The following is a 27,583-nucleotide window of genomic DNA, read 5'->3' as shown; positions in this document are numbered from 1 at the left end:
GTTCCAGCGATCTACAGAGGGATTGGAGTGGTCAAGAGCTGTGTGTGTGTGTGTGTGTGTGTGTGTGTGTGTGTGTGTGTGTGTGTGTGTGTGTGTGTGTGTGTGTGTACATGTGTACTTGACAAAATTTTAGATGGAAAGAGCATAAGGCAGCGAGCGTGAGTTGAGATGGGAAAGAATTGAAAACTCTGATAGCTGGTCATCAAGTAACTGACAAATCAAAAGACCAGTAACTCAAAGCAAAAAGTATGGAGTGCATCAACATTGATAGTTCCTCATAACTAGCTACATGCAATCAATACAAAGGTAGGTAGTTAATGTAAGCAATAATCAATCCTCATCGGTTCCATCAAGATCATCGAGTCCTCTCTTGGATGGTGGAATAAGATGAAATGGCAGCTGGTCAGGAAGATCGTGTCCTTCCTTCTTTGCATTGATGAGGAACATGGCGATGGCGAATTCATCTTGATCTAGCATTCCATCCTTGTCAGTGTCAGCCAGCGTCCAGATCTTTTTTAAAACGGAGTTTGGCAACTTAGACTTTACCATCTCTTCTCGTACTTTAAGACCCGTCAGCTTTCCATCCTTTGGTTCCAAAGCAAAGAACTTTTTATCGGAATTAGACTTGTGCTCTTCTATTATCCATTCCTCAGATCCTTGGCCAACACGAAGTGAGAAAATGTCATCACCAGAGAAGGGATCAGTCGTATCTTTCTCTCTACTGCCAAATGCTCCGCCTGTGATGATTTGATTTGGATCTTCTTCTTGGGGCATCATCTTCATGATTTCTGCAATATCCATTGCCATCATTTCATCGACTTTATCAATAAGACGAGGATTTAACTTTGCAAATGAACTAAAATCATACTCTTCCAGTTGACTCTGGAACTTACTTACTGATGGAAAGTCACCATGTGAGACATTGGCTTCACGTCGGACCTGATCATAGACCGACTTTAGGTCCTTGATCAGTGAATCTTTCTTAGACTTTTTGCCGAAGAATGATGGCATCGCACTTTTCAATTTCGATATAACAAAGCAGTGAACCTTAGCAAGACGAGCTCTTCGGATCAGATCATTCACCTTCCGAGTAGCATCCCGTCGCTGCAATTGCTGCATGTCATGAAATAGATCCTCTTCTTCTGCTTCAAACAGCTTTCTCATGTCATCGACATGGAGAGGCCGATCCCAGAATGAACCGACGTAGACCCTTGCAACTTCAGGTGTCGACAGGACCTTTCCAAGAGACCACATGAGAGCTCCATAAACTCGCATCAGCTGTTGTGTCGTCACCAAATCCGCCTTATTCAGAACGATTCGAATTTTCTCCTCGTTGCCTTTCAGACTTGCAATACAACGACGAAATTCATCACTGATATCAAGCTTGTGAGCATCAAACAGTAGAATGATCATTGCTGATCTCTGAGCAAACCACTCAATAACTCCCTCGAAATCATATCCACGAGCTGTGCGCTGCTTCTCACCAGACAACACTCCCGGAGTATCAATAAGTGTTATACCCTCCAATACGGGACTGTTGGCAGCGGAGCATTCAAACCTCTGGAGGAATGAGTTACCAAATCTCTCGAGAGTGCGAAACTGCTTAGTCGGATCGGCAGCCAGAACGTTTCCTGGTATAACTCGGTCATCCTCACTATGCATGACGGCGACAAAACGATCCGTCGTGGGCTCAGGACCGATTCTCATACCCGGAAAGTCATTTTCCAAAAGATACCGAATAAACGACGTCTTCCCGACCGAATATTGACCAATGAGTAAAACCATGGGCTTCGCTTCGAAATCAGGCGCCGACATTGGAGGATAGTGGAAATCACTGAAGCGATATGTTGCTTCTAGTGGCTTGAGTTTCTCTTTGTAACATTTCCAGAGGCCTTCGTTGACAGAGTTGAATATGAGAGGCTCTCGCTTGCGACGGTCGTCTCTTCGTAGCCAGCTAAACATGACAGAGAGAGGAAGACGAAACGAAAATGACTAGATGAGTGAAACATGCAATGACTGGTCGGTTACTCATCGAACAGCGTGCATACTCAACGCCTGCGTAGTCGCTGTGGATTGCAGCCCCGGATGACCTGCCAATGATGTCAATGCATCCGGGGCTGCAATCCAATGGATGGCAGTTTATGCGGGGCTGCACACTGACGAGGCTTCTCTCTGTTCACGTTGACATTGCGCTCTGAAAATCTGTAATAACTTCTGCGCAACAGGGCGGACAGTGACGACCTTGGCAGACCTGCCAACCTGGCAGTGTCAAAATGCGTGAGTTTGCAGGAAAAAATGCGGGAGAATGCGGGAGTTTAAATTTTTGGGACACGCCTACAATAGCATTAATATCAATAAATTTATATCGTAATAACTGTTAAATAATATATAAAAAATAATGTCTAATTATCAAAATTTAACTATTTGCATGCCCGGTTGGAGTAGAAAACATGAATTAATTTAATTATAGTGCAACAAATGTTTAACCGATTGATTAATGTGCCTAATTAGCGACACACAGCATCAACACCAATTACTAAACATAATAGTTAACTAATTAAACACAGAACTTATACTGTACGTACTACTGCCTGTTATAAAAATCTAAGAACAAAGTACATGCACATTCTCGTGGCTAGTTGGGATGTTCTGGATTCTATTTTCTTGTGGCCTTCTTCAATCGCTTTTCCAGCAATACATATGGTAATTAGGTAGCCAGTCCCGCCCCTTTTCCACTTCTGACCGACTCTACCTTCTATGTCGATATTTTGAACAAGTATGTTATGAAAGAGCCGGATGAAGAGAGGGGCTGGCACATAGAAATTGATATTGGGATATCGAGTATGTACGTACACATGCATGTACTAAAACTGTAAGGTACACAGAACAGGCACGCCCATTATTTTGGTCACACCCACCAATGGTCAGAATGCGGGAGATTTGATGCCAAATACGAGTAGGTGGGAGAAGGGTCCCAAATGCGGGAGTCTCCCGCTCAATGTGGGAGAGTTGGCAACTCTGCCTTGGTAGCCGTAGAAACCGCAAGTTCCCGGATTTCCTATAGTTAGGGTAACGGCGGCATTTACACAGGCGGTGTGATAAGGCTTTTGCATATCAAGAGTTGTAGGGTTTTAAATTAATTAACCCATTTTAAGAAGGTATGACTTTACAACAAGAATGTTGTTAATAGAGGAAGTAGCCAATTAGCAAGGTCACTAGAAGACAGTTGCTCTTGTTTTGAGAGTAGCTTGTATTTCTTCTCGTTTTGTTTCGTCTTGATAGCCTGCGACTTCCTCTACTGTTGCCTCGCTAGCATCTTCCTATCGTAACATGACCTCTAGATTGTACATTTAATAGGGTACATGGTATCACTTAAATAATTAATTAACATCTGAGTGTGGTAAACAAATACAGCTGCACATTGGTCACTTCCGAAGACAGAGACGCGACTGTCACGTACCTGCTAAACCACGTGAGTTGGGTACAGTACGTGTACGTAAATTATTAGAGTAAAGTAATTTTAGTAGTTTTAGCTAATAACTAACTCTATCTAATAAATTTTAGGTATGTAAACATTTTGCAATCATTAATCCCTCTTCTAGACAAATGTAATATCTTGAAATTAAGAAATTAATTAATTAAAGAGATGTGAAGTTTTTTGTAGTGTAGGAATTGATGTGTACTGATGATAGGTTAAGTTGTCAAAATGATAAAATTTTATGTATGGATTTCTGTGACCAATTGGAGTTAATTAAATTGTAGTAACTAATTATACATGCTTCACACAGCATCTAGTGACAGAAACTAAACATTGAGAACCATGCTTAAGGCAGCATTTTTTATAGTTGAAAGCTGATTGGAGAGACTATATTACGAAGGGTTGCTGGCTGCATATTTATTGTCAAACTTAGTAATGAAAGACTAGCAATGATATAGAAAACACATACACCACTATGGATAGCTCACAACAATTGACTTGCTACATGCAACTATTACAAAAGTAAAATAATCAATCCCTGTCAGTGTCATTTCCATCTACTTGATTGGGTTCGGGCCTGGATGATGGAATTAGTTCAATTGGGAGCTGGTCAGGAAGATCATGTCCTTCCTGTTTAGAATTAATAAGAAACATGGCGATGGCAAATTCATTTTGATCAAGCATTCCATCCTTATCAACATCAGCAAGTGACCAGATCTTTTTCAAAACAGAGTTTGGTAACTTAGACTTTACCATCTCTTCTCGTGCTTTGAGACTCGACAGCTTTCCATCCTTTGGTTCCAAAGCAAAGAACTGTTTATCATATTCAGCGCTAGCCATGTGATCTCGTTTCAGTTCCTCCCATCTGGTAACAAATACCCATTGTTCAGGTTGTTGACGGCCACAAAGTAAAAGAAGATCATTATTGGAGATAGAATCATCACCAGAGAAAGGATTGGTTAAGTCATCCTCTGTAGTGCCAAATGCTCCACCTGTAATGGCTTGATTTGGAACTTGTTCTTGTGACATTTCTTTCATGATTTCTGCAATATCTACTGCCATCATCTCATCAACTTTTGTAACAAGGTGGGTATTTAACTTTGAAAATGTACTGAAGTCATATGCCTTCAGTTGATCCTGAAAGTTAGATAGAGGTGGAAAGTCACCTTGTGAGATCTTAGCCTCACGTTGGACTTGATCATAGACTGACTTTAAGTCCTTGATTAATGCTTCTTTCGTAGACTGCTTCCAAAAGAATGATGGCATTTGACTCTTCAATTTGGATATAAGAAAGCAATGAGCTTTAGCAAGACGAGCTCTTCGAATCAGATCATTCACCTTCTGTGTAACATCCTGTTTCTGCAATTCTTGGATGTCATGAAAAAGATCCTCTTGTTCTGCTTCAAACAGGTTTTTCATATCATCAATTTGAAAAGGTCGATCCCAAAACGAACCTACGTAAACCCTTGCAACTTCAGGAGTTCCTAGGACCTTTCCAAGAGACCACATGAGAGCTCCATTGACTCTTATTAGCTCTTGTGTTGTCACCATGTCCGCTTTATTCAATACAATTCGAATTTTCTCCTCATTACCTTTCAGACTTCCAATACAACGACAAAATTCATCACTGATATCAAGCTTGTGAGCATCAAAAAGAAGAATGATCATCACCGATCTCTGAGCAAACCACTCAATAACCCCCTCGAAATCATACCCACGGGCTGTGCGCTGCTTCTCGCCAGACAACACTCCCGGAGTATCAATAAGTGTTACCCTCTCTAATACTGGACTGTTGGTTGCGGAGCATTCAAATTTCTGCAGGAATGAGTTTCCAAACTTCTCGAGGCTGCGAAATTGCTTAGTGGGGTCAGCAGCCAGGACGTTTCCTGGTATAACTCGATCATTTTCACTATGCATGACAGCAACAAAACGATCTGTCGTTGGCTCAGGGCCAATTCTCATACCTGGAAAGTCTCTTTCCAATAGATACCGAATAAACGACGACTTCCCGACTGAATATTGACCCATCAGTAGAACCATCGGCTTCGCTTCGAAATCAGGTGCCGACATTGGAGGATAGTGGAAATCACTGAAGAGGTATGTTGCTTCGAGAGGCTGCAGTTTGTCGTTGTAACATTTCCAAAGACGTTCAGTGACTGTGGTGAATGTGAGAGGCTCTCGTTTGCGACTGTCGTTTCTTGCTAGCCAACTAAACATGATTGCAGTAGGGCAGACTAAATGAATGCACGACTAGTGTAGCTTTGTATCCTCTCCTCGAGCTACGCTACCTGCAGTCTGCAGCCTGCAACACGTCACGTGACTGCATATAAAGCACGCGCTCAGCCATCGAGTTGTATAAATTCACTTGTTTTTATTAATGTTAATCTAATTACCTAGTTATACTGGTACATGTACCCGTTTCCTAAGACGTGTGCGTTGTTGCAAATTATGTCACGCGACGCAGACGTAACACTTACCCTATGTCCAAAAATAGATACGTGATGCAACATACCCTTTCGTCATAGTTGTCCTCAACGCTGATTGGTTGCTGGGTCGCTTTCTTCCCTGTAGGGTCTCAACGAGACGTCACTTGGAACTGATCCAAACTTGTGAGAGCTACTCAAGGGTTGTCAGTCCATCCCGGCGACATAAAGCCAACGTTTGACCATCAGTGAGGCCAACAATCAGTGAACGATCATGTCAGCGACGATGTTCGTGGCCGAAATCGCGAGCCCAATAAGCGACAGACAAATGAAGTCGCCGAGAGTGAAAATCGCGAAGCCAGCGCAGCCATCAGCGTCAGGAAAAAGACGACCGAGTCGTGGGTCAGTCCCAATTCCTGCCAAATCTCGAAATGCGTTTCTTCCCCACTCTCCACCCCTCGGGTCCAGTCCCAGGACGCCGCCTCGACGTTCAGTCTGGCTGGAAGAGCAACCGAGCGAGCGATACGCCGGGCCCAAGTTCAGTTCACCTCCCCATCCGAGCGCGCTACCACAACCGCCGGCTCATTGGCTTGAAGACAACGCAATGGGAGAAATTGTACTCGAACAATCAGAAAACAAGCGGTGCCTTGAGATTGAGAGACACCTAAGGAAAATGCTGAAGGTGTGATTGCTGTGTTAGACTCTAATGTGTCGGATCCTCATGCCATGGCTAAGCAATTCCCTAGTAATGACTTGATTGTGAGATTTTCTTAGTGCATAGAACTGAAGTGTAGAGACAGTGTTTATCGAATTTTACTTTTCTACTTGGTTGTGATTGTCCCTGCTAGGCAGGCGACGTTTTTGCTGGTGAAATTGTTGCTGTACAGTTGATGTACATTGTAGATACGTGACTCGTATTGTCATGATTTTACTGGCAGTAGACATATCCTGATGTAGAGATGCTGTGTAATAGATGCATTTGAAAGAGGTAATTGATATCTCGTGGCGTGACGTCACAGCCGCCGAGAATGCTTGTCTGGTAGTCACATAGTGTGCTTGTTGGTGTACGACTTGCTGTAAGCATTTTCATTGTCTCCAGACGTAGACAAGCATGTTGAATGGCTTGACATCGAGTTAATTTATGTAATAATATGCGCATGCGCGTACAAAATGGCGGACGCAGTTCAAGTAAGTTTCAATCTCTGGCGACGTAGAGACGCTGTCGACTCTCTTATTTACCTAGGACGTAAAGCCAGACGCAGATCATATTAATCTAAGAGTGATAGCACAGGTAAATCGACGTCTAGAAGCAAAATGTTTTGCGTTCTGGACATTTGACTAAAAAACCATTTCTCCGGTCGTTAGGATAACAGCGAGGTTCACTTCAAGATTCGTAAAACTACTCAAATGCGGAAGCTGAAGCAAGCATACTGCGATAGACAGGTCAGTTAACTAATTAATGTCTGTCAGTCTCCAAGTTTGTTCACCTGACGAACAGTTTGTAGCAATTTTACACCCCAACAGTTTGAAAATTGTGTGAAACTAGAATTTAGAACCGGACTTGCGCGGACAAACTTTAATTTCTCGCTTCTGTTCGTCTGTGCTGACAGTGATGTCGCGTGATGACGTAATACTTGCTGTATGTTGAAAAACTGCGTGTAGTAAAGCGCGCTACTGATTAGACTTATTGAAACGTAGGCACTGTACGTATAGTACACATAATATAGATTCATTTGTCGTGTTCATGACACTTGAGGCTGCTGTATCACTGCACTTTATCGGTATACACATACAGGGGTGGTGGAAGATTTTTGAATTGAGGAGGCAAATATTCATATCAGACTGCCACCATTTAGATTTTTAACTGAATATGGTTGGTTTGTCATTGATTAATCTGTGACAGAAGTAGCAAAAGGAGCATAGACACAAATCACGACAATGAGTGCTTTCACACACAGGGTTAACTTGGGTTAAGTCGGGTTAACTTTGGTTTAGACTCCAATTACCCTGGTCGTGTGAACGCGAGTTTAGTAAACCCAAGTTAACCCGGGTTAAGACTGGGGCAAAGTGAGGGTTAAGCTAACTTTGGCTTCGAGTAGGGTTAAAGTGGGTTAAGCGAATACATGCCCTAATATATGCAAAAACATGCCCTAGAGTGGATCGCGCTAACGTACAAAATGGCTTGTCCTTCTCATGTTAGGCTATCGGCGTTACTGCTTTCCTAGTCTCCAGCAGAAACTTCAAGCAATCGATGTATTCGCTCTACTCTAGATCTTCTGCATCTAATTACCCGTGTTCTATGTGTGAACGCAAGTTGGGTGGAGTGGAGTTGTCATAACTCTACTCGAGTTAACCCTGTGTGTGAAAGCACTCAATGTGTATCAAGTGAGTCAACTGCAACACCATCCAATAGTATTTCTACTTGCAAGCAACAAACTTCTAAAATATTTTCTTTGAAGGACGATGCTCTCAATCTGATATTGAAGGGGTAAGCACCCCTCCTTCCCCCTTCCTGGTTCCTTCGCCCCTTACATACTCTGCTGTGTGTTAGACTGTCTTGTCTGCGACCATTCCGTTTGCGAAACTGCTAGACACGATGTGTTTAATTAACTAGGGTTTGCAACTGAATTCCGTTCGCTTTCTGTTCGATGGTTCACGGTTGGAGGATGACTCCACACCAAAACAGGTAGGACAGTCACTATCTAGATGTCATATTGGTTGATTGGTGAGGATGCTTATTGCACGTGCTCAGCTTGAGATGGAGGACGATGATGTTATTGAAGTGATGCAGGAGCAAACAGGAGGAGACAGCTGAGTTTGACAAGTGCTATGCTACCGACTTACATGTTGACTGCAGTGGTACACTGCTTCTAAATGCATGTTATTTGATTAGATTTGCTGTTTTGTGACATAGAAATCTCGGTCGTCTCATCTATACACCTCATACATATATATGTACCACACTCGAATGCCTATTGTTGTGTCGCCCTGCCATGGCATGTGTAGCATTAAATGAAGAAATTATTGACATGATGTGTTGCTATGCGTGCGAGTTTCCATATTTCCTTCTCTATGAGTGTATTGTGTTGTACGGTTTCAATTTGAATTCAAGTATTTTGTTTTAATATTGCTAATTAGAAGTATGCCCGATCTCTCGGCTCTTATGTAACTCTATGGTACAATCGTCCTTTCAGTTTCTTTCTTGTGCGTGTGTTCTGTGTGACTGCATTACGACTTCCGACATGGAACCAAGGCAAACCAAACTCTCTGTACAACACACAAGTCTTCGTGACCCACCAGATTGTTAAAGAACGCAAAGAAACCTTACCGATCTGGTAACAATGGCAGTGGTTGTCCAAATGCGCTTACAACAATTTCATCTTGTACTTCCAATGTTTGAACTAAAGGAAACCACAATAATGTAGAGGTGAATTGTCATTTTCATGGTGACAGTGTAGCCTGCCTGTGAATGAAGTTTGCTACTATAAAAGGAGATGACCTGCATGTATGGTGAATATTTTGCTTCAAACTGTGCTAAGTCACGTGACCACCAATGTAATCACGTGACCAATCCATCTATTTTGTCAGGAGACAAAATGTCCTGTTGGTACTACTACAAGAGATCAAACTCTGCAACAGTGGCTCCTAAAAACAATACACCACTTGCTAATATTTGTTATAAAGATTGGCTGCTCTGTAATGACATCATGGCATTCCAGGCCAATGGGGAAAAGACTTGTATGACCTATAGATTGAGCCATACTACATAGTCTCGAAAGTCTGGCCGATAAGAAATGTACCGTATTCGATTAAACGCTGACCTCAAATAAATGCCTCCGCTAAGTGTACAGATAAATTATAAACCCCGCATTTCATCTACAGCTCGAATTTTGGAGGAAAAATCATTCGACTTCTTCATAGGCATATGTGAAGCAAAAGTTTCGTTAGACTACTCGGATACTGCTTCACCACATGACGTCTCAAGGTGTGCAATGGGTAGAAAGCCTTTAACAAATAAACGGCACCCTCGCTTTAATGCCACAGTTGGAGCTCTAGCTAAAAATATACGGTATTAACAATTTTATTTAATTTTTGTTTTGTATTTTTGATTGTAACATTATGGCAACTAAATTAACATGAGAAGAAAGAATAGAGAAAGAATAATCTAGTGGTTTTCATTTATATTCTGGCCAGACTGTTGGGACACCGAGTCTATCCTCCAATAGGAGCATTGTAATGTCAATTGATTGGTGACTTGCTGGCTTGCAATGTCACACCACAATTTTAATGAAACATTAAACACAATTTTAATTAAACATTATTTTCAGGTAAATGGATCATGCATGATGGTGATAAACAGTTCTGCTGCAACTTACGGTTATTAGGGTTTGGAAGAAACGTCGTCACTGTTGCATCGTCGTCTACCTTGACCTGTACACACTTGACTTTTGGCACGTTTCCATTACTGTATCGCCGTTTTAGAGCCTCCTGCTGTCTCTGCTCTCGAATTCTCCGTATGTCCCACCTGCCACGACAATTTCTGTATTTAACACCCAGTGAAAATGAGGAAATTATTTGTTCTTACTTCTTGATTCTCTTCTCCTCTGCTTCGCTTTTGTTGTGTCGCTTTAGATACGCACTATCTGATATGTCCTCCGTGTATGCACTTCGTGCATGTTTCATTTTCACTCTGCAGCTGTTGACATTTCTCCACTTTGGAACTACAAACATCACAAGAATATATCAAGAAAAAGTAATCTACTTCCAACTTTTCGTCATATTGTTGCTTGGCATCTCTACTTGCCAATTACATGTCATGTGACTACCGTGCCTCACATTTCATACATCAGTGTGTTTCTTATTGGCCATGTCTATATTGCATGTACCATTTGTGAACCGTAAACCATTCATGCAACCATCATGAAGTTATTGATATTAAACTCATCAGTTGAACCTTATCGAAAGATCTGCAATAGTGCATATGCAGTGCAGTACTGTCAACCCATACCCTTTATCATTGGGCCTTGTGATGCCTTCGATAAATCCATGTCATCCATACTCTGACCCCTGAATGTTCCTTCATGTAAGATGGTCAGAAATTTCGTTCGTATGCAGTTCATTTCTCTTACAGCTTGTGCAACAGGAACCTCATCATCATGTCCATTGTGATGTTCAAGTGATGTCAGAGGTGACGACGGCCCACTTGGTGAGACCGCAGATGCAGGAGTGGATGGATTAGATGAATCAACTGACATATTTGTGTAGCTAGGTATTGCCAGAGATGGCCCCACAAAAGGATCATCCGCCTCAGGAAATTCCAACATAATCGATTCCGTTTGGTCAGCCATCTCTACGGGTATTGCAGCTTTAGATGTTCTATTCACACTGCCTGACAGCAGTCCACACTCCGATACAACATTTAAGGTTTGAAAGATTTCTTTCTTCTCTACAGGTTCATATTGTTTGTCCTGTAGGGTCACCTCACCAAATGGACTCGTCTTCTCAAGAATGTCACAATCGTCAGAGTCTGCGCAGTTTTGTTTCAGCAGTTTGCTGCAAGCTTTTACGTTAGGTTTATTGCATGTGGTTGATTTCTTTTGCAGCAAAACTATTCTCCGCTCCATTCGTTCAACTTTTACAGCCATCTGGACAAACAAGTAAACAATAAAATTATAAACTTAGCTACAGACGTTAGCTACTAGTGAATTGCTTTGGGTCTATAACATGAGTGCGCGTGCATGCACGCACACACACGCACACACACACACACACACACACACACACACACACACACACACACACACAAAGCACACACACACAAAGCACATACATATGCACACACACACACACACAAAGCACACACACACAAAGCACATACATATGCACACACACACACACACACACACACACACACACACACACACACACACACACACACACACACACAAAGCACCGTCCTTCTTTAAACTTTCATATTTGTATGTATTGTGTTTTCCAACAAAATTCCAAATTCCAAAATTGTAACTTGACCCACACCCCTCTTCTGCTAAAATTAAAGTCACAAACGTCTGATGACATGACACTAAATCTTAACCTCTATTTACAGCTTGTCAGCTGTTAGAACAACAAATACAGTTAACGTTAACGCACGCTAGCCACCGAACTAAAAACATGACGTAATCGTGGGACACTCTACACAAGCACTCAACAATACCTGATCCCGCTGGTTCACAATTCGTGTCAGCTCTGCATCCTTAGCTTTTATTTGCTCCTGAAGTTGCTGAATGAGTTCCAAATGCAGCAACAACAAACGCCTCATCGAGTCGTGTTCGTCGGCCTCTCCCACGCAATCGTGCCACACATTCCCGCCCGGTTGAGGTGGCAACCTCGATGACGTCTTGCTGTTCACTCTATGAGAATTCGAACTCGAACGGCGTGGCAATCGTGCGTGATTTTGATGTGAGTCCGCGTCCGACGGATGCTGGTTTGTAACTTTCGTCTGCACAGTCGGCATCGATTTGCTCACTTGTTTGACCAACTGCCTTTCTAACGTTACTTGGCGATTACGCTGAGTAGCCATACAGCAAAAACTAGGGAAAGAGAAGGACAGTCATAGTTCACCATTGGAATCAACTTGCACGTGACCTAGTCAGATGACGGACCGCGCGGGTCCGCGAGAGCTGACTGACGATGAAAGAAGGAAACTCGCTTGCGACGTGACGTTTGTAACGGATTTCAAGCAACGTCAATTGGAGGAGGAGGCTCGGCGTAACTGGGATTTGTTCTACAAGAGAAATGAGACGCGTTTTTTCAAGGACCGTCACTGGACTGGACGAGAGTTTGAGGAACTGATTGGTGCAGGTGGTGAAAGGAGGAAGACGCTATTAGAGGTCGGATGTGGTGTGGGGAATTTGTTTTATCCACTGCTTGAGGAAGGAGTCGACTTGTTTGTTCATGCTTGTGATTTTTCTCAGAGGGCTGTTCAGTTTGTGAAAGACCATCCTTTGTATGATGAGAGTAGAGTGCACGCCTTTCAGTGTGACGTCACGCGTGACAAGTTGGATGAACACGTGACTGTCGACTGTATTGATATTGCTACTCTTGTCTTTGTTCTCTCATCTGTTCATCCTGACAAAATGTCAACATTTTTGAAAAATGTGCACAGTGTTTTGAAGCGTGATGGTGTTGTTCTTATTCGAGACTATGGACTTTATGACCATGCCATGCTTAGATTTGCACGAGGCCACAAGTTACAAGAGAACTTTTATGTTCGTCAGGATGGCACAAGAGCGTACTATTTTTCAGTTGATAAGATGAAGGAGGTGTTTACTGCTTCTGGCTTTGTAACTGTAAGCTGTGACTACGTCCATAGAGAGACCGTAAATAAGAAAGAAGGGTTATGTGTCCCACGTGTATTTGTACAAGGACGATTTAGCAAAGCGAAGTAAGATGATTATTTCCAGTATTTTTCAATAAATATTTATATTTAGGTAAAATTGTTAATTAATTGTCACTTATGATTTGGCACTAATAATAGACTCTGGTGGTGTATCTGCTACCTAAAGTATCTAGGAGCTATAACATGATTATCAAGTCTACTTGCTGCAACACCTAGATCGTAGATCTACTTCTATGCGACATACAGTATAATTTATAGTGTGATAAGTGCATACACAGGTCGCGTGCGAAATTGTTTAGGTTTTGGGAATTTTACAAAGTGGTCTGGGGACGCGAGGCGAAGCGCTATATCAGAGCCGTACGTACGGCTCTGGGCTGTATGTAAGAGTGCACTACAGAAATCTTTAAAGAGGTCTTTATCCCCACTATTCTTGGGAAGCGCAGACAAAAATTGATTAGGCATTTCTCCAGACCATCGCCGAGAGTGATGGCTGGTAGGGTCTGGTTACGCGAGACTACAGGGCTAAGCACACGTGCACGTTCGCGTGGTTTGGAAGATTACCATTTACCATGCAGAGAAGGAACTGTAAACGACAGAGATCGATGTCTAGCGATACATCTCCCTCAGAGCTGTTTACGTCACATGCTGCCAATCTACTGGAAAAGATGGTCGAATTCAGACACTCAGGAGCTCTCACTGATGTAAACTTGCTCGTCGATGGCTGCACCTTTGAGGCTCACCGTCTTGTACTAGCTGCTGCTAGTCCGTACTTCGCAGCAATGTTTGCTAGCGGGATGACAGAGGCAGGACAGATGAAAGTGGAAATGGAGGGCGTCGACTACGTTGCAATGGAAATGCTTCTGAACTATGTCTATACTGCGGAGGTTGTTCTCGACGAGTCTACCGTGCAGAGTGTTCTTTCTGCAGCGAGAATGCTGCAAATGGATGTAATAGTGGAACAATGTTCTCGTTTTATTGCTGACTGTGTGAATGCTGAGAATTGTCTCGGAATATTTCGGTTTGCTGATCTACACAGTTGTGTCAGTCTGGCTAAAACAGCATGGACATACGCTGTTGAACATTTCGACAATGTTTCGAATGGAGAAGAATTTTTGACCCTAGATTATGAAACTTTGTCCAAATTGCTGGCAGAAGACAGTCTTAACAGCGACGGTGAAGAAAGAGTGTTTCATGCAGCTTTTGATTGGCTACAGTATGATAAAGAATCACGCATTGCGCTTACTGCAGATCTTCTACAACATGTTCGTTTGTTGCGCTTGTCGTGGGCGTTCTTGGTTGAACACATATTAACCAACGATCTCATTGCTGGTAGAGATGACTGTCAGTCGGTTATTGAAGAAATCAAGGTTTACCACTTTACGAAACAGACCAAATCGCATCAGATTCAACCAAGGAATTCATTTAGCAGCAACAAATGTATCTATGTTGTGGGTGGAGAAGCTCGTCCATCGCGTGCTGTATTGAATACAGTCAGCACATTCAAGCCAGACACGCGTGCCTGGAAGTCAGTGTGTCCGATGACTGTGTGCCGTCGTGGAGCTGGTATTGCCATTTTGGGTAATGTGCTCTATGTAGTAGGTGGTAGTGATGGTCAACAAGCTTCGAGTTCTGTTGAAATTTATAACCCAGAGAAGGACACATGGTGTTCGTGCCCTCCAATGAATGAAGCGAGGAGTAGTGTTGCATGTGGAATAGTCAGAGGTGAGATGTATGCTGTTGGTGGTCATGATGGACATTCACAGTGTCTTAGTTCCGTTGAGAAATACAACCCAAAAACCGAGACTTGGACAATCGTTTCACCTATGACGAGTCAACGAAGTATGCTTGGTGTAGCCGTTATAGATGAAATACTGTACGCTATTGGTGGATACGATGGATCAACTGACATTCGTGTGTGTGAGAAGTATGATGGTGATTGCAATTGTTGGATTCCTATTGCATCTATGCAGTCATGCCGATGCCTAGCAGCAGTTGCTGCTCAGTGTCAAACCATTATTGCAGCTGGTGGGACAAATCAGTCACAGCTGCTAGATTCAGTTGAATTCTATATCACAAAAACAGATTCTTGGGTATTTATGACAAGTTTGAGACAATGTCGTATCGGAGCATCACTGGTTGCTTTTGAAGATGATTTATATATCTTGGGAGGACAAGATGAAGTAGGTACCGTTGACATGTTTGACAAGAAGGAGAAAAAGTGGGTTGTCGTGGCTAGTATGGAAAGCAGTAGAAGGCGATTTGGGTGTTGTGGTATGACATAAGATAGGAGACTACTGTAGTAATGTATACAGCAAGCTTAGTGTGACTGGTTTTGATTGGTTGTTTGATGTCATGCATGTTCTAGTAGGAGCACAAAGTTTGAATTATGTCTAAATGAAAGTAGCAATGGGTTTTAGCAATTTTTAGCAGAAGCAGTCATGTGTTAACTTAAATCATATATACAAATTGCAAAGATCTGACGTCACTGTTTGTCGAGTCTTTACCAACAATGTTTCTCGGGATCGCGAGGCTACTGTATGCGCACAAGCATGCCCAGTCTCTAGTCTGACTATGGCGTCTTCTGAATTATCGAAAGCAATGGATGAATTTGGAGTCACTGGAGAACATGTACCATACATTCAGCGTTACTTCAAACGAGGATACGCTATCGGTGAGTCGCGTGAATTCAAACTGAACGCGAGCAGCAATTCCACACAGTTCGATCTTGATTGCAAATCGAATTGTGTCTAGACGTGAAGGGAAGACCCAGGGAAGACCATTGCGTACTACAGCACAGTAACAGGTTTCAGAAAATCGTTCATGTTTACAGGACCTATAGGGATCACGAACTAATTGATTAAATACTTAATCATTAATTAATAAAAATACGTACCATACTGCAAGTGTTGGTTTGAAATTGGAATATCTTTAGGCAGCATCTATGGCAGCATCACTTGAATAGTAATGTGAAGTTAGCAGAGCAATTTGGTGCTTCCTAGCTCAACGTCATTAGATAATATAATATTGTTGTGTACACATACTAGAGACAAAAATAAGTTTATAACTTATACTATATATAAGGACAAAAAGTATGAATATGTTAACCTTGTAGTATAGTACAGTCAGACCTTGTTATTCCGACCATGTTTGTTCCCATGGTTTCTGTCCGACTAACGTGACTGTTGGATTATCTGTAACAAATACACAGCAACCCATTTAATTTGGTTTCACGTGTAGACCTTCATCAGAAAGTGAAGGTGTTGGATTATCGGGTGTCGGAATAACGAGGTCTGACTCTAGTATAGCGAGTCAATTAGAAATGTTGGGAAGAATCAGAGTTACCAACCTGTTTTGTAGAGTAGTGACTGTAACTAATAAAGTGTTTGGCTTGTTTGGTTTGTTTGGAAGACTTTGTAAGGTAGTAGGTACTTGTAGTTGTATGTTGGTAGCGTCGATCACAGATTCATATCTTAACATGAGGTGGGTGTACACCTTGCAGTCCTTGTTTTGAATTCATACCTCACATTATAGTGTAATGTTGTAGTATAGTGCTGATCGCTCAATAAAAGTGTTTTGTTAATTATTGCTTATAGAATGTGTGTTTTGTGTTTGGCACCTTCACATCCGATTGTGTGCAATAAAGATGTTCAGGTGACGAAGGTTGACTACAAGGTAACTAATCGGCTTGACAGAACAAAGAATAAAGTAGTTGGCAAGCGAAAAAGTATGCACATATATTATATGTGAATCAACCGATCATGCAAACTAATTCGTTTTTTGCGTGTGATAGAAGGAGCACAGTGGCTTAATCCATTATCACCTGTCTGCATTGTATATTGTAGTGATGGCAGTCAGTACACTACATACAGGTGAGTAATCCGTCTTATTTTTTGTATACGTACTTTGCTGCATTGAGTGATTGAGAATATGTACGGATTGTTGAGCGTAAATAGTTATCAAAAAATTATAGTACACAAACCTCAGTTTAATAGGAGATTGGATTTGTTTTCAATCAAATTTAGAGAGTCACAACAAAAGTTTTATGGCTCCATTATTTTCTGCCTGTTTACATTGCATGTAAGACAGAATAGCAAAACAGACATGCGGGCAGGCAGACAACTAGATTGGCATATACATACATGTACACAAACCAACCAGTTACTTATATTGTCGCTAGCTGCATTCGATCAAGTTTGCTTGAGATCAATGATCAACTTCTTGTGACGCCAAATCTTCTAAAAGATGCAGTTAGTCATCATGTTTGATTGTTTGTAGTAGTATTACTTTATTGAAGTTGTGTTGACTGCGATTGGTGTAGCCTGAAGCAGAAGGATACTTGGCTATTTTGAGACCAAAGTTTGCTGAAAGTGCCGACATCTTGCAGTATTTAGAAACCGAAGAAAATTATAAGCAAAAGCGACAGCAGAGAGACATGGACGAAGTTTTGAAATGATGTTGTTAATAATAGAGTTTACTTACTGGAAAATTGATGTTTGGTTTTCGTTCTCGAATGATTGCACATTGGATTAGTGGAACTTGCTCATTGTTGCAAGTGTCACGTGATATAGACAGGCCACAGCAGTAGGGATTGCTAGAATAAAAGTTATACAGCACGCAGTACAAGTTTGGAAGTACAATGACAAGGTTTGAGAAATTATTTAATTATTTGTGAACTGAAATTTCTATCTACAAGAGAATGGACATCACGTACTCTCTATGTTGGATTAAATCAAATTTGTTACATGTCCATTTGTCACGCTTTGACTCGTTTCTAAAGTTTTCACTTAAGTCTTTTACCTTTCATGGAGGATGCCGTTGAGTGATGGTCTTCCGACTAAAGGTGCACATTATTTTATTCTCTTTTTTATGATTTGATAGTTGTACCTCACGAATGAAGGCCAAATATTATGGAAGCTGTGGACTCGTGAAGGTTCATGGTTTGAACAAATTCTACACAAAACGGCACAATCATAATTGTTGTAGCTGCAGTCTTTGCTGCTAAAAATTGTTTGCATATTGCTCGCTGGTATTCTGTGTAGCCCCATATGCTCTACTCGACTGGAAAGGGCTTGTGCATGTATAACGTTACACACACGCGCAAGCGCACACAAACACACACACACACACACACACAACACACACACTCAGGTGGATAGAGATAGAAAGGAGGGTCCTGGGGTCAGGATCCCCCGCCTCTTTAACGTTAACGACACGCCCACAGCAGCTGAAATATTGTTTGTTGTGTTATTAAAGTAAGCAAGCGTACCTTAATGCTTTGATGGATGGTTAATTTGTTCAATTCTACTTATCTGCCTATAATTATCTAATGAATATGCTAGAAAATTAACCCTAATACAGATTGAAGTGAGCTTGCTGGTTCCGTAGGTCAAATACAGATTTACCATATTCCGCGAATAGTGCCTTATCCTCATTGTGCCCCATGCTCAAATAGTGCCCCATGCTCAAATAGTGCCCCATGCTCAAATAGTGCCCCATAAAATAAAGCCCCATGATGAGCCTATACGAAATAATAATGCCCCATGCTCGATTAGTGCCCCACTGTGGTAGTATTCAAACCCAGTTATATGCATGCATGTCTATCAATGTGTACGTTTGAGATGAAATGAACACCCATATATAGAACCACTGAATGACGATGAAGATTCAATGTATTCAACATACAAGGAATACGACTCAAGTGAAAATGAAAGTAGCTAGCCAGGGGGTAACTGTAAGATTAGGGGCACATTTGATTGGGCTCTTCCAGCCTCTTCCAGAAGAGGAGTTGTGTGCACGCCCCTCTTCCAACTTCTACGGTTCTGCCGCTATAGTCGGAAGAGCCAACTCTACCGACTCTGTTGCTGGTTGGAAGAGCATGCTCCTCTTCCAGACTCTCTGGAAGAGGCTGGAATAGCCCAATCAAACGTGCCCTAGATTAGATAGTTTTTGGTGTGTGTAGTGTGATGATACGCAAGCAAACAATGCAACAGTCTCCGTGCTTGCGAAATAATAATGCCCATGCTCGAATTGTGCCCCATGTCCAAATAGTGCCCCATGTTTCAGAACTATGAAAAATAGTACCACATGGGGCTCTGTTCGTGGAAATACGGTAGCTGCTATAGGGTGTGGCTCGTGCAGACACCATTGGCCCCTCTCTTTTGAAAATTTCTGATCCCCGCCTGCACACCTGTTTTGGAATGCAACGGGTGTTTCACACTGTTGATTGAGTCAGCACGTAAATTTTAACAGCGCAGCTGTTCTATAGCAACATCAACAACTATAAGCAAGCAATGTTCTACAAACTAAAAAAATTCTGTCAAACTTAAAAAAAACTATTTCTTGCAGCAGCTACTAACTAATCAGAAACAATTAAGAACAACACATGCAGAATCATCAGTGTACTTTCACCCACAGCAGTGCCAAACAGAAAGACTACACAGCAAACATGCAAACTTTAGTGGTAGAATGGCGCCTGGCAACTTGTCCCTAGAAGATTGCCGACACTAGCACCATAATAATGAGAAATGCTGTGCCTACTCCCATCATCATAGCGTTGCTGCACTGTGGGACGTCCGAGGTCCAGGCACCATCTAAGCAAGTGGAATTGTTGTTTCCAACTACATCATAACCCTCCTCGCAGCTGTAAGCAATAGTTGTGCCATTGGAAACGTATGTGGCTGCTAGTGGATTGCAAATGCCATGTGCAGGACAAGCTCTTACTGCACAGTCTTCCACACCAACACATTGTGGTGGGGTAGAAGACCACAGACCATCTGGTAGACATGTGATAGATGGATATCCTTCTAGCCTATAGTCTTCTTCACAGCTGTAGATAATGACGGTTCCGTTGGGATATTTTCCAGCTCCTTTAGGTCGACAATGAGCATGAAGGGGACAGGCAGGTTCATCGCAATCTATATATAGAAACAGATAGTAATGTAGCTATTTCATATGTCATGTGATTATTTAGCAAGTTTCTTGCATCTTCGTATGTCTGATGTCTGTAAAGCTTTAGTCTATCTATCAAATCTTTAGTTAATTTGGATGTGTGTATTTGTTTATTGAAACCACGTTCGTATATGTGTCACATGTTGCATTTCCACATTCATTTCAGGGTTTTATACAGAAATTTCATATTGGTAGGGAAAATGGTAGGGTGTCACGTGTCAGCAAGCAACTATTTTGGGGTTACCATATTTGAAGAAATGGGCGGAGTTTGTGTTAACTAAAGTCGAATGAACACTGGTCCCTGGTAACATTGATATTCTAGATACTCATAGTTAGGAAGTTAGTTGCGTGTATTGTTAATGTCTGTATGGTGGTGTGAGCTATACGCTGGTTCCTCTTTCTTGTTCATTGCGTTTCTTCCGCTTCACGCGTGTACCTACTCACCTTATCCTTTAATTAAACAACTCGTGACATAGGGCAACGCCCATTCTTTCTATTGTTTTTAATTTGGTCTATCACCATGTCTTCCAATATATTAGACAAGACTTCAGAATCATCTGACGGAGGGAACCGGAAGCATCTCATGAGAATAGCAATCAAATATCCCCATCGAAATAGCTAATTTCGATGGCAGTTGTTGATGTGTTTGTTATTAACTAGGTAAAGCCAGAAAATTGAAATTGTAAACAGAGGTTACATGATCTAGCTGAGCACGTTAGTAGATGACCATGCAAGCAGCGTCATTGGGTACTTTTTCTGACTGTAGTCTAACATGCCATTTGTTGCAGTATTATTGCTATCGACGTTTCTAGTGACGTAATTATAGTTCAATTCGTGGGGGAAATTCTCTAGCAGAAGGATGTCTGTATAAAACCCTGCGTTTTTATTCTAATACTCGCTAGTCTGCAGCTTCACTGTGTAGACACATGTTTCTCTGTGTTAATTGTCATCAGTGTGAGACTGTCTCTCTTCTATTTCCCTCCCTCCCTCCCTCCTCCCTCCTCTCTCCCTCCCTCTCTCTCTTCTTCCCTCCCTCCCTCTCTCTATCACACACACACACGCACGCACGCACAAACACTGCTCGTCTGGCAGCCTTTTTATGTTTGAATTTGTTTACATATTTATTGCTGCTGCTGCTACTGCTGTATTAATTGTTTTCAGCTTGTGCTCTATATTGTCTAGCCTCGCAAGCCAGGCTCTTCCGCGCAGTCGCTGAGCTAAACGCACGTGAATCACACGAGGAGGAGGAGCTTTTACCGGGATTGGTCTGGTAGCTTTCGAGAACGTCATAGTGACGTGGGACCCCGGATTCGGTTTTATAGCTTGATAAAGCTAATTCCATTTCCTAAAGAGCTTGTTAGTGTAATTGCGTGTGATACATGAAGCAGAGAGGAAGCCCTCCGCGGAGAGCGCGTGAACAGGAAAGCCAGTGAAGCTGTTGATGGACAAAGTGCTGGTGAATAATGAGCCCAGGAATGGCCTACATGAGACTGGTCCGCTGAACCTACACTCTCCAGCAACGTTTCTTTCTACTGAACTCATCTGCAGGTTTGCGCGAATTAGAACCGACATAGAAGTGTTCACCACTCTTGCGCGTCTACTCTGACATCTATAGTCTGATAGGGAAATGGTGTGAGAACTGCCGGCCCTGTTTCACTCAACGGTTCTTCAAAGCAGTGGCATAAAGCTTGTTGACTTCTCCACGTCATGATTAGATTGGCGTGTATTGCTAACGCAGTCTATCTGACGGTACTTTTGACTCAGCAAGCGGCTCTTTTGTACGATATTGGCTTTTGTCACGGTGAACTGGAGACATATAAGGCATGGGAAAACAGCAGTGCAGTGGACCTACCATGTTCAGGAAGTGTAGAGTTGACTCGTAGTTGCATGTGTTGTGTACTACGTACGACTTGTTTCAATGCACGGACTCTGACTGCTACACATACACTAACGGCTTACAATGAGTTCATTTCTCAAACTACCGCGCTGCGGATCTAGATTCGGCGGTGTACTGTTGGCAAAACTGAATGCTGAAATGAAGTCGTGACACTGCAGAATATTAATGGCCGAGTTGTCTAGCTAGATACTAGAAGCGACCGATGATGTCAACTACGTACTTCGTGCAAAACAAGCAAGTGCGTGAAGCGATGTCGCGTGTTCTCAACTTCCGTACGTACATGCTTACCTAATCGAATTAGCTTTATCAAGCTATGAAACCGGATCCGGGGTCACACATCACTATGACGTTCTCGAAAGCGACCAGGCTCTTCTCGCGCTGGAGCAATTTCGGTAAAAGCTCCTCCTCCTCGCGAGATTCACGTGCGTTTGCTCAGCGACTGCGCGGAACACCCTGGCTTGCGAGGCTACTCATCGTCTCTCTAACCTGCCGAGTTGTCTATTTACTCTTTTAGTCGTGTGGTGTATAGCTCACCTGTAGTTAAGTGGTCTGAGCAGGGCTAAATACAAATCGCTCATCAGCTATCATGAACAAAATCAATCGTTAATTACTAGTATATCTTACTATGTTTGCGCCATCTCCGACTTTTACTCGTATGCGCATACCCCGTGTTCCGCAATGGTCACTTTGCGTGCAGATGAAAAAATAGGTTGTGTTGGTTACTGTTTCGGGCAGTTGGATAGTACAATTGACTTGACCTTGCTGTTTGGGCTTGGGAAGACACTGCGGTTGGATAGGATTGGGACCACACTGTTTGAACTCGTTCTCAAACACTTGGGCTACGGAATGGTCGGAGACATAATACTGAAAGGTTAACTCAGCTCCGGCTGCTACTTTTATCGGAGGGTATTCGGCTTCAAGAGGTGATATAGGATGCCAATCTATCAGTGCTGTCATTGCGTCTGCACTGACTTTAGCAAGATTTAAATAATCTTGCTTAGACAAAATGTTTCCATACGTAAGCTGTGGAGCTTTCACATCCGGCAGAGAAGCAGCGTTGGTTTGTAGTCTGGTTTTTAGTTGTGTGCGGAGATCATTTGCCAAAATTCCAGACGACAAATCGACGGGGTCTTGATCCTTGCCGTAAACGTCAACAAAAACCGCGTGGGAAACATCAAACGGTCGGGAGAAGAAATTCGGAAAATTTCCCAAATTGACGTTCTTCTGTGAGCTGACGGGAAGAGACGGACACCAAGCTCTGCATGTCGGAGACGTGCACTTTGACGGCATAGCACGCCACATGGCCACCTCACTGACTATGTTGTCTTCCGTCAATAGCGAGTTTGCGCTTTTGTTGCCAGTTATGCCGTTGGGATCGACGATAAGACGAACCGAGTAGGCTTTGTCGTGAGCGACGGGAAGCTGGGTGAAATGCGCAAAAAGAGCTTTTGTACCTGGTTGGGGTGTCTCATCGCAAAAGTCTGTAGTAAACGTGTTGTCATACGTATAGTACATGGTTGCTTCGTAGTCGACTAGTTCCTCAAACGTCCAATCAAAAAACGGATAGAAGGTATCTGTCTTGCTAAGAAATACGCTTGTAAAGTCGTCGTTTGATTTCTCCCATCCCGCCCAGATTCTGTCAATGTTAGTGTGAAAGAACCAGAATAGAGGATCGAAGGATGACCATCCTTGACTGCTCGACGTGTACTCAGCTATGAAACCGCCTTGAAAGACGTGCATGGCGTTGTGAGGACATTCGTAGTGTCTCGAGAATATGTCGAAATGGGATAAGACAAACGCGTTGCATATAAGACCACGAACGAAATCGAGATAGCCCAGTTCGTCTCCGGTGTTGCGGCTGACGTTGATGCCTGGATTAGGGGGACTCGCATCCGCTCCGTCAATAGATGGAATGGTGTACGTGAAGAGAGGATTAAATTCCGTCTTGTTTGTGTCTTTGTTAAAATAGTAACGTTCTGTTACAATAGATGGAAGGAGGTCTTGAACGGGGGTTGTATTTGTAGGCGAATGAAGTGAAGTGAAGTCCCAGTAAGGCAGAGATATGGTTGGATCGATGGTGCGCATGGCCTGTTCCATTTCGTAGACGTAGACACGATGCCATGGGAGAAATCCGTGTTGGAAACACGTGGTCGTCTCGTGTTGACACGTGGCTGTGAACCATCCGTGATGTTTGGCTACATTTAAATACGTGCAGTCTTTCTCAGGGTTTGTCTTGTCCAACTCCATTAACTTTTGGAATACATTGCGGAGACGTTGAATTTCATCGTCCGACAAGTCATTTAAATTTTTTCTAGTAATCAGACTTGTATTCGACGGCTAGAAACAGACAAGAAATAAAATTGTTAAGCAGCGGCGTTGCCAGCATTCCTTGATTGAAGAAGCACAGATAATGGCTCTGTTAGTCTCTAAGTAGTTTTGTTATTGACATGAATATGGATGATCACACGCACGCTCACACGCACACGCACACACACACACACACACACACACACACACACACACACACACACACGTGTGTGTGTGCAGACGTGTAACCGGCTCGAACTTCAACCGTGCTTTTAACTCTCTTTTAGTGCAAACCCCGTGTTTGTTGTGCTGTCACGCTATAGTTGATTCCCCACCTTATCTGGTTTGGGGGTCGGTTGTGGCTGCCATAAGTGCTCCTGGACCCGGACCCCAACCCTTCCATACCCCATAGATAATACTCTTACCCCAACCCCAACGCCAACGCCAACCTAACCCTAACTCTAGCTAACCTTAGCGCCGGATCAGTCAAGGCTAGGACCTGTTGTCGTGTGACAGTTGTCAACAGGGTACTGTTAGTAACGCGTTTGATAGGAAAACCCTCGGTGTACAATACAAAAAACAAACAACGAAATATCCCAGCAATATAGGCGTAGGAATTTTTCGAGGTTTGGGGACCAAACACGAATCTATTGCAACATTCGAAATAGAGAAACGAAACAGGAAGATTATTGGGGGACCATGCATAGCTCCCTTAATCCACAGTTCTTACTCCTACTATAGTATGCAGTGTGAACCAGACAAATTTTGGCGCGACCTGTTTCCCTTATAGCATAACAATATATACTCCACTCCGTAGAGGCTTAGAGCATTTCTTTGATTTCTCTTTATTTAATTAATTAATCTACTCTCGCGTTACCAGATCTAGGAATCCTTGTAGGACTTGAACTACGTGTGTATATATACAGTAGGCGCACGTGTCCAGACTGAGCCCCTAGGAGACGGATTTAGAATCACGGAAGACCAGCTGGAGACAGCCATGTATGAACTCCATGCGAGTGTAATTTCACTCTGACGGATATGCCTTGGGCTTTTCTGGTTTCGCGTGCCAAACAAGTTTGTATAACAACAGATCGACTTTTTCCGATTCTTTATCTCACTGTCTTTCTGTTTGCGTAACAGCAAGGATCATCTTTTTAAGGTCGACCCAAACCTATGCCAATCCTATAGCTTGCATGCAACACGTGCGTTGACTGCAAAATGGAACGAGGCGTAACACGCACATGTGACGTCCTAATGTGCCTCGTAGTCACGTGATCATTACAGAAAATACCACGCCTTGTAGTAAATGTGCAGTAGGAATGTGGCTAGAGTTTTTCGCCTCCTAGTGGGGAAGGCGGCTGCATGGACTCTCGAGCCTATATCTATATGCATGAACGTTGCCCACAATTAACATTCAATAACTTTTATATCTAGGAACAGGAAGCAAGTAACCCTCTAGAATACTGACATGATCTAGAAACTTCAGAGAACGCTAACCATGCACATCCAATTGATGTCACTCTTTGCAAATTGGTCTTTCGCAACGACTTCCAAACGCAAGACTTCTAGCATGCATGCGTACATTATTGCACACGCACACAACTCGTTGCAGAGCTGCAGTTCACACAAGTAAGGCAACTAGGCAATCTGCACGCATCTAATGAACGACCGGGGTATGCATGTGAATCAGCATTATGGATAAATCTGATCGGCAAAAATTTGCTTTCCTGTTGGCACTAGATGTTTAAACTGTCCGTGTTGCTAACTGTCGTTGTGGTTGCTAACTCAAACAACCAGATTACTAACCGGATGTCTGCATGGTTTCCTAGCCGGGTGTATATTGTACTGTCTACGTACCAAATCTAAACTACCCGTGCGCGTTCGACTAGTTCTCGACTTGGAACTGGGGTGTATTAGACTTACTGGAATCGATGGAACTGCCAGACGCTAAATCGAACGCAGATTCGACGTACATGACAGCAAACTCTGACAGAGCTACTTCACAAGACGCTAGATCTGACGCAGTGAGATCTGGACTAACGCTAGAGATTCCGGAGACGTTGATGACTGTTCCATTGTGATACAAAAGGGACTCCTGAAGGTCTTCAATGTTGATGTTGTTACAATTTCGCTTGAAGTAATGAGCAGGTCGATTGTATTGCGTCGGGTGTAAGTTCTCGCGCCATTTACCTATCAACGTCCGGGTAATCAAACAATAATAGGGTGTGGTTATCACAGTTCCAGAACTAATTTAGCAAATCGAACACAAGTTATGCGATCGAACGCGTCCTCTAACGTAGCTAGGAATCCTTGAGGTTTCGTGGTTAGGTGTCCCGCTGGATGCACAGTCTGGATGTCCGCTCAATTAGCAGGTTATTAATTTAGTTAATTAGTACACGCGTATTCGGTAACACTGTATGAGTATAGAGAAAACCGCACCAGGAAGAAATTGAAATGGTGTGTTTGAGGCTCTAGAAGACGCTCCCACTGTAAGTATTACGATCTTCTCACCGTCGTAGCTAACTAGAACGAACCAACACTCGCTCGACAAGTCATTAGAAGGAAACCCCCTCAGCTGCTCTGACTTTCCTACGCACAGCAAACACAGAGTAGTTTGCAAGAGGTTTGAATCGTAATGATTATTCTCCACATGCAGCGTACAGTCTTCTGATCTAACAACTCGTGGCTCCCTCCTTTTTTCCGCCTAGAAATCGCGACCACACCCAAGCCGGTACTATATTCTTTTACCTCCAGTAGAAACAAGTTGTAGTCCGTAGATATACATAGCATGCTCGTGCATATAACTTATTGAAACACGCGTTGGCAAGTCGAGCAACAGCTAGACGGATATTACAGCTCACCCTTCTCTCAACACACGTGCCGTTGGCGTAGGGCGCCAGTTGTGCAGAGACGATGCCGATCGAGAGCACTGCAAACGCCGCAGCGGCCATCAAGAGGCTTGCAAAATTCATCATGTGCTGCAAACTGTAAAGAGAGAGAGAGAGAGAAAGAGACAACCGATGGATCGTGACGCAGGCGGAGCTCCGACTGATTGTTGCACTGTGCACGCTTACGTAGATGTAGGATGTCGCGGCATGATTTGAGGCACGGGAATGCTGAACCGGAATAGC

General features: G+C 42.9%; 8 protein-coding genes across 8 annotated transcripts; 4 read left to right on the top strand and 4 right to left on the bottom strand.

The window, feature by feature from the left end:
- Positions 1–163: 163 nt before the first annotated feature.
- Positions 164–2,060, bottom strand: LOC134192943 (EH domain-containing protein 3-like). The gene has a single exon (XM_062661700.1). It carries the CDS (start codon positions 1,960–1,962, stop codon positions 331–333), a length of 1,632 nt encoding a protein of 543 aa, XP_062517684.1. The 5' UTR covers positions 1,963–2,060; the 3' UTR covers positions 164–330.
- Positions 2,061–3,888: 1,828 nt separating this feature from the next.
- On the bottom strand, positions 3,889–5,761 carry LOC134192938 (EH domain-containing protein 3-like). The gene has a single exon (XM_062661694.1). The coding sequence runs from the start codon at positions 5,693–5,695 to the stop codon at positions 4,010–4,012; it is 1,686 nt and encodes a 561-aa protein (XP_062517678.1). The 5' UTR covers positions 5,696–5,761; the 3' UTR covers positions 3,889–4,009.
- Positions 5,762–7,037: 1,276 nt separating this feature from the next.
- Positions 7,038–8,905, top strand: LOC134192725 (small ubiquitin-related modifier 1-B-like). Its single transcript, XM_062661472.1, has 5 exons — positions 7,038–7,089; positions 7,145–7,192; positions 7,267–7,344; positions 8,516–8,587; positions 8,654–8,905. Exons 1-5 carry the CDS (start codon positions 7,072–7,074, stop codon positions 8,714–8,716), a joined length of 279 nt encoding a protein of 92 aa, XP_062517456.1. The 5' UTR covers positions 7,038–7,071; the 3' UTR covers positions 8,717–8,905.
- Positions 8,725–12,481, bottom strand: LOC134192723 (male-specific lethal 1 homolog). Its single transcript, XM_062661470.1, has 6 exons — positions 12,116–12,481; positions 10,910–11,546; positions 10,487–10,622; positions 10,278–10,426; positions 9,230–9,302; positions 8,725–9,168 (listed from the first exon to the last, which is right to left on the bottom strand). The coding sequence occupies exons 1-6, from the start codon at positions 12,479–12,481 to the stop codon at positions 9,063–9,065; spliced, it is 1,467 nt and encodes a 488-aa protein (XP_062517454.1). The 3' UTR covers positions 8,725–9,062.
- Positions 12,482–12,515: 34 nt separating this feature from the next.
- LOC134192724 (tRNA N(3)-methylcytidine methyltransferase METTL6-like) lies at positions 12,516–13,509 on the top strand. The gene has a single exon (XM_062661471.1). It carries the CDS (start codon positions 12,555–12,557, stop codon positions 13,347–13,349), a length of 795 nt encoding a protein of 264 aa, XP_062517455.1. The 5' UTR covers positions 12,516–12,554; the 3' UTR covers positions 13,350–13,509.
- Positions 13,510–13,867: 358 nt separating this feature from the next.
- On the top strand, positions 13,868–15,775 carry LOC134192985 (kelch-like protein diablo). Its single transcript, XM_062661746.1, has one exon. It carries the CDS (start codon positions 13,870–13,872, stop codon positions 15,580–15,582), a length of 1,713 nt encoding a protein of 570 aa, XP_062517730.1. The 5' UTR covers positions 13,868–13,869; the 3' UTR covers positions 15,583–15,775.
- Positions 15,776–15,858: 83 nt separating this feature from the next.
- LOC134193264 (protein Abitram-like) lies at positions 15,859–17,945 on the top strand. The gene is made up of 6 exons (XM_062662086.1): positions 15,859–15,971; positions 16,052–16,103; positions 16,894–17,024; positions 17,091–17,169; positions 17,478–17,547; positions 17,619–17,945. Exons 1-6 carry the CDS (start codon positions 15,872–15,874, stop codon positions 17,751–17,753), a joined length of 567 nt encoding a protein of 188 aa, XP_062518070.1. The 5' UTR covers positions 15,859–15,871; the 3' UTR covers positions 17,754–17,945.
- Positions 17,946–19,523: 1,578 nt separating this feature from the next.
- On the bottom strand, positions 19,524–27,551 carry LOC134193167 (uncharacterized). The gene is made up of 4 exons (XM_062661969.1): positions 27,314–27,551; positions 22,770–24,482; positions 22,680–22,704; positions 19,524–20,214 (listed from the first exon to the last, which is right to left on the bottom strand). The coding sequence occupies exons 1-4, from the start codon at positions 27,425–27,427 to the stop codon at positions 19,787–19,789; spliced, it is 2,280 nt and encodes a 759-aa protein (XP_062517953.1). The 5' UTR covers positions 27,428–27,551; the 3' UTR covers positions 19,524–19,786.
- Positions 27,552–27,583: the final 32 nt, after the last annotated feature.

Source organism: Corticium candelabrum, chromosome 17, assembly GCF_963422355.1.
Source record: "Corticium candelabrum chromosome 17, ooCorCand1.1, whole genome shotgun sequence".
NCBI classification, from domain to species: domain Eukaryota; kingdom Metazoa; phylum Porifera; class Homoscleromorpha; order Homosclerophorida; family Plakinidae; genus Corticium; species Corticium candelabrum.
Note: the sequence above shows the minus strand (reverse complement) of the source record. Positions and strands in the feature narration are given on the sequence as shown.